The sequence below is a fragment of the Tupaia chinensis genome, unplaced genomic scaffold (assembly GCF_000334495.1).
Source record: "Tupaia chinensis unplaced genomic scaffold, TupChi_1.0 Scaffold000187_1, whole genome shotgun sequence".
NCBI lineage: Eukaryota > Metazoa > Chordata > Mammalia > Scandentia > Tupaiidae > Tupaia > Tupaia belangeri.
This window is the reverse complement of record NW_006159662.1, coordinates 1,627,115-1,632,332: the sequence shown is the minus strand read 5'-3', so window position 1 is coordinate 1,632,332 and position 5,218 is coordinate 1,627,115. Positions and strand designations below refer to the sequence as shown.

General features: G+C 56.0%; 1 protein-coding gene across 2 annotated transcripts in view; it reads left to right on the top strand.

Moving 5' to 3' along the window:
• AXIN2 (axin 2) overlaps positions 1 to 5,218 on the top strand; it is a 36,112-nt gene that overhangs the window by 26,191 nt on the left and 4,703 nt on the right. Inside the window, exons 4-9 of one of the 2 annotated variants that reach the window (XM_027771154.1) lie at positions 73 to 213; positions 716 to 1,224; positions 1,478 to 1,665; positions 1,987 to 2,224; positions 2,776 to 2,871; positions 4,265 to 4,432. In XM_027771154.1, coding sequence (XP_027626955.1) covers positions 73 to 213; positions 716 to 1,224; positions 1,478 to 1,665; positions 1,987 to 2,224; positions 2,776 to 2,871; positions 4,265 to 4,432 — 1,340 coding nt within the window. The remainder of the gene's footprint in view (positions 1 to 72; positions 214 to 715; positions 1,225 to 1,477; positions 1,666 to 1,986; positions 2,225 to 2,775; positions 2,872 to 4,264; positions 4,433 to 5,218) is intronic. The other variant, XM_027771155.1, reaches the window with a different exon arrangement.

Here is a 5,218-nt window from a genome sequence, read left to right as displayed (position 1 = left end):
GCGGCTCTGGGTAAGTGGCTGCTGCAGGCCTGGCCTGCTAAAGGTGCTCGTCCCTTGCCTCCACATCTGTAGAGAACCCACCGCCTGCCCAAGGAGATGACCCCCGTGGACCCCGCCACCTTTGCGGCCGAGCTGATCTCGAGGCTGGAGAAGCTGAAGCTGGAGCTGGAGAGCCGCCACAGCCTGGAGGAGCGCCTGCAGCAGATCCGGGAGGTCCGCTGGGCTCGCCTGCCAGTTCCAGCGCGTGCCTGCATGCGGGCAGTGTGCATGTGTACGCGCCTGCATGTGGGCAGTGTGCATGTATGCCTGCTTATGTGTCAGCAGTGTGCAAATGTGCCTGCATGCGTGTGTGTCTGCGTGTGGGCAGTGTGTATGTGTGCTTACGTGCATGTGGGCAGTTTGTACATGTGCATGCTTGTGTGCATGGTACCTGTGTGTGTGCAGGCAGTGTGAATGCGTGTCTATGTGTGGTGCATGTGTGAGTGCAGGCAGTGTGGATGCGTGTCTGTGTGTGTGTGGAACATGTATGGGTAGTGTGGTTACATGTCTCTGTGTGGCGCCTGTGTGCGTGCAGGCAGTGTGTACATGCATGCCCGTGCATGCGCTCCTGTGTGTGCATGTGTGACGTGTGGGCCCTCGGGTGTGGACCACAGGCCTTGGGCTCCACCTGATAGCAAAGTCACTCCTGTCCTGTTCTGCTGTCTTTCCCTTCTAGGATGAAGAGAAAGAGGGGCCTGAGCTGGCACTGAGCTCGCGAGAGGGGGCGCCCACCCAGCATCCCCTCTCCCTGCTGCCCTCTGGCAGCTACGAGGAGGACCCTCAGACCATTCTGGACGACCACCTGTCTAGGGTCCTCAAGACCCCAGGCTGCCAGTCGCCAGGCATGGGCCGCTACAGCCCCCGCTCCCGCTCCCCCGACCAGCACCAGCAGCTGCAGCAGCAGTACCACCTCCTCCTCCCTCCCGGGGCCAAGCTGCCCCCCACTGCCACCTCAGCAGGCACCTTCCCCCTGCTCGGGGGCAAGGGCTTTGTGACCAAGCAGACGACGAAACATGTCCACCATCATTACATCCACCACCACGCCGTCGCCAAGACCAAGGAGGAGATTGAGGCGGAAGCCACACAGCGGGTGCGCTGCTTCTGCCCCGGGGGCGGCGAGTACTACTGCTCCAAGTGCAAGAGTCACGCCAAGGCCACCGAGCCCACGCCAGGGTGCCAGTTAGGGTGAGCACTGGGGGGCTGCAGTGGCCTGGTGAGGCTTCTCTCGGCCAGAGCCCCAGGCAGGTGCAGGGGTGGCTGGGGTTCTGTCACAGGCATTGAGCTTCCAGGAGGGAGGCAGAGGGCCCAGCAGGGTGGGGGCAGCAGGTGCATGGGGCATTTGTGTCACCGCCCCACTCAGTGGCGGACTGCCGGGTTCCAGGTGTCCCAGAGATTTAACGGGGTCTCTGGGTCGGGTGTGGTTCTTGGTTCCCCACAGCGGCAGCAGAGGCAGTACCTTGCCCAAACGGAGTGGGAAAGGCATGGAGCCGGGCCAGGCCCTGCCCACCAGGGAAGGAGGGGCTTCCGGCGGAGCTGGGGCCCTGCAGCTTCCCGGGGAGGAAGGAGACAGGTCGCAGGATGTCTGGCAGTGGATGCTGGAGAGTGAGCGGCAGAGCAGGGCCCAGCCCCTTTTTTTTCGGCTGCCACGGCTACGAGGGTCACGGGCACTCACTGCGGAGGTATCGTGGGATGGCTCTTTGTGCAGTCGGCTGAACACAGATGGGACTGTTTGCTCCTGCCGTTTTAATGTCACACGCTGGACTGAGTAGATCACAAAAGTGTCATGTTTTGGCAGGGACACCCCTGTCTGTGTTATGGTCGTTTTTTATTTATTTATTTTTTTCTTCTCTCTCTCTGAGAGCAGAATAGACAAGTTTCTATTGACGTCCCATTCTCTAGTTTTTCTAACCCAGTTGGTTTCCTTCTGCTTTCTCTTTCCTCATTCCTCATTCAGCACCCAAAGCACAAAGAAGACCTGTCCCTTGGAGTCTGCCCGCACGTCCCCAGGCGAACGACCCAGCCGGCACCACCTGTGGGGGGGCAGCGGGCACTCTCGTGCCACCCCCCGCGCCCATCCGTTTACCCAGGACCCTACGATGCCTCCCTTGACCCCACCCAACACCCTGGCGCAGCTGGAGGAGGCCTGCCGCAGGCTGGCTGAGGTGTCGAAGCCCCCCAAACAGCGGTGAGTTGGGGTGGTCAGAGGTTACGGTAGGGATTGGGTGTGGGGATGGAGACCAAGAAAGGGCTCTTCTTTTCTGCTTGGGTCTCAGACTCTCCTCCAGGAGAGAAGGAGAAATCGCTCCTGGCTGAGTGAGAGTCCCCCGTCCAGCCTCCAGACACTGTTGTCTTTAGTTCTATTGGTTCTACCAGAGTGAAATCAGGATCAGTTGGTTAGGCAAGTTGTGCCTAGAACTGGGAAAAGGAATTTCAGTAATTTTTTTTTACAAATCCCATCCCTCACGAATGTCTTGATCATTTCCGGCTGGTTGGATGTGAAGCCGTGACTGGTGGGGAATCATAGCCGTTAGCCCTTGGCCTGGGCTGGGAATCCCTGGGGGCTTAGGATAGCTCTTCTTCCCAGCCCGTCTTCCAGGCCTTGGTCAGGTCTCCACAGGGATGGTAGTTGGGTGTACCTCTCTTCAGGAGGCTGAAGAAAGTCATTTCTGTGTGCTCCTCAACTGCCCTGGGGGTGACAGCACACCGCTAAACCCCTCACCCTGGCTGTATCTTCAGGTGCTGCGTGACCAGCCAGCAGAGGGACAGGAGCCACTCGGCCACTGGTCAGGCAGGAGCCACGCCCTTCTCGATCCCCAGCCTGGCTCCAGAAGAGTGAGTGTCTTTCTTTGCGTGGATTACTGAGCTCTGCAGGGGGGTTTGTTTCAGGGTACCTAGAATTGCCTTTTTGTGGAGATTTTTAAGTCTATAGAGTTACCTGGATTTTAACAGTGAGGAGCAGTGAACATAGATGTGGCCATCATGAGAAACCTGTCCATAGTGACCAGTGTGTCACCACGTGGGTTTTCATGTGCAAGCCCGTCTAATGCTGGGACATGAAGCTATTAGCAGATGAATAAAGGGGACCCTAATTCCGAATGGAAAAGTTGCCCTCATTCAACTAGCAGTTCAATAGCCCTGGGGCATCTCTGTGTCACCCCTGAGTGGAGAGATGATTCTCTCTTGTCACAGAGAGCAAGAAGACTATCTTTGTGTTTTTGCTTAGAGAAAACGGGGTATCCTTCCCAAAGTGGGCGTTCATTCTTTCTGGGACTGCACACTCTTGGTGAAGTGGACTGAAAAGCCTGGCTCAGTTTAACTACAGGACGGTGCATTTAAAAAGAAACTGGCCACAGAGCTCTAGAGTGGTCTCAATAAAGCTTTCTTAGTGTCTTCATCCTGAGCAAGGAGCATGTTTGATGTCCTGAATAAGCCACCTCCCTGGACTCTTTCTCCGTTTTCATTGGTTGACCTTAATTCTATCAGTTAGATGGGCCAATAGCTTTCTTTCTCTTTTCTAAGTTTTTGTGGCTGGGCACTTGTATTTGCCAGAGGCAAAGTGAGAAATCGACCCCCAGAGGGGAGGGTGACCATGCCACAATCCCCTCTTCTCCATTCTCCTTTTGGGACCTTGGTCACCTGTGCACACATGCCTAGAAGTGCCAGGTCCGGGATACAAACTGTGCTGTTAGCCATATGGGATCTGGCTGCCTTAACCACCAAGCTACCGGCTGGCTCCCAACAATTTTTCTTTTAAAGTCTCTCTACAAAAATTCAGATAAATGGGAAGTGGGGGCGGCTGTGGCTAACCCCCTTTATTAGTCGTGCTTGTGTGGCAGGGCGATGGGCGAGTTGCAGGTGTTCTGAGTTCACGCTGTTCCTGGCTCCTCTGAGCCTGTCTCTGCAGCACTTCCTGATTGAGGGGAGCCCCTGCTGCTCTGTCACCATCTCTCATATTCACTGGCAGCACCCCATTTGTGCTAACCTGAGAGGGGCTGCTATGCTCCATCCGTTAGGTGGCAGTGAGGGAAATTGTACCAGTTTATACAGGCTAATGGAGACCAGCCCTTCACGCAGATCCCATGGGACCCGAAGTATGTGTTCACCTGAGGTGGCTGCCTCTGGTGTGGGCCCTGGGCTCTTGTATGTCCGTGCGTGTGTGTGTGTTTGCCTTCAGCACATGCCTGCTTTAAAACGCTGAACTGTGGCATCCCATCTTCTTTTTCAGTCACAAAGAGCCAAAGAAACTGCCAGGTGTTCACATGCTCCAGGCCAGCGAGTTGGTTGTCACTTACTTTTTCTGCGGAGAAGAAATTCCATACAGGAGGATGCTGAAGGCTCAAAGCTTGACCCTGGGCCATTTTAAAGAGCAGCTCAGCAAAAAGGGAAACTATAGGTAAGAGTCCTATGGCATTTCTGCTCTGGAGTGTGTCTGCTCGGGGTGCTTCCGAGCCTAGAGCAGTGGCCCTGGCCCAAGCAGTCCTGAGGGGGCGGAATGAGGGGGATTAGGAAGCACTGGGAGATTGCTGGGTGCCTGGTGCCATCTTGGTTCCTCTCCTCTCGCCACTCAGCAGTAGCCGCAAGAGGGAGAACTGCACAGAGCGTTCCCTGGGGACCTGGCTAGGCTTTTCCCCCAGGTGACGAGTGAGGACGAAGAGGGTCATAGTGTGGTTTGTCACAGAGGGCTGGACTGAGGCTGTGTTGCAGTGAAGTGCAAAAGGTAGGGGTGAACAGACTCGTTAGGAGGGAGGACTTGACGGTCTCTCTGTCCTGGTGTGGGTGTGAGACCTCCACGGCAGCCTGTTCCTTACTCGGCGTTTCTGCCTGAAGAACTGCCTCCCTGGGTTTCACAGGTCACTCGGAACAGAGATGCTCTTTGTCTGTAACAAAGCGGGGATCGGGCCTGTGGGTGGGTGAACAGGGCTGGCTCCTCTCTTGCTGGAGCCTCGTTGCCTTTCCCTCTCTGCTGGACCCTTGGGAAGGGGGTGTAACCTCCAGACCTCCCGGCCTCCTTTTCTCATTTGTAGAGTACGCCTGCCTTTGAGAAGTCCCACCTGCACTTGTAGGGCCTAGAGAGATAGTCAGGGGCTGAGGAAGATGAGGGCCAGCCCTGGGCCATTTCTCAATCATTTTCTTTTTTTTTTTTTTTTTTTTTTGGAGGGTTTACTATAGGGGGCGTTGC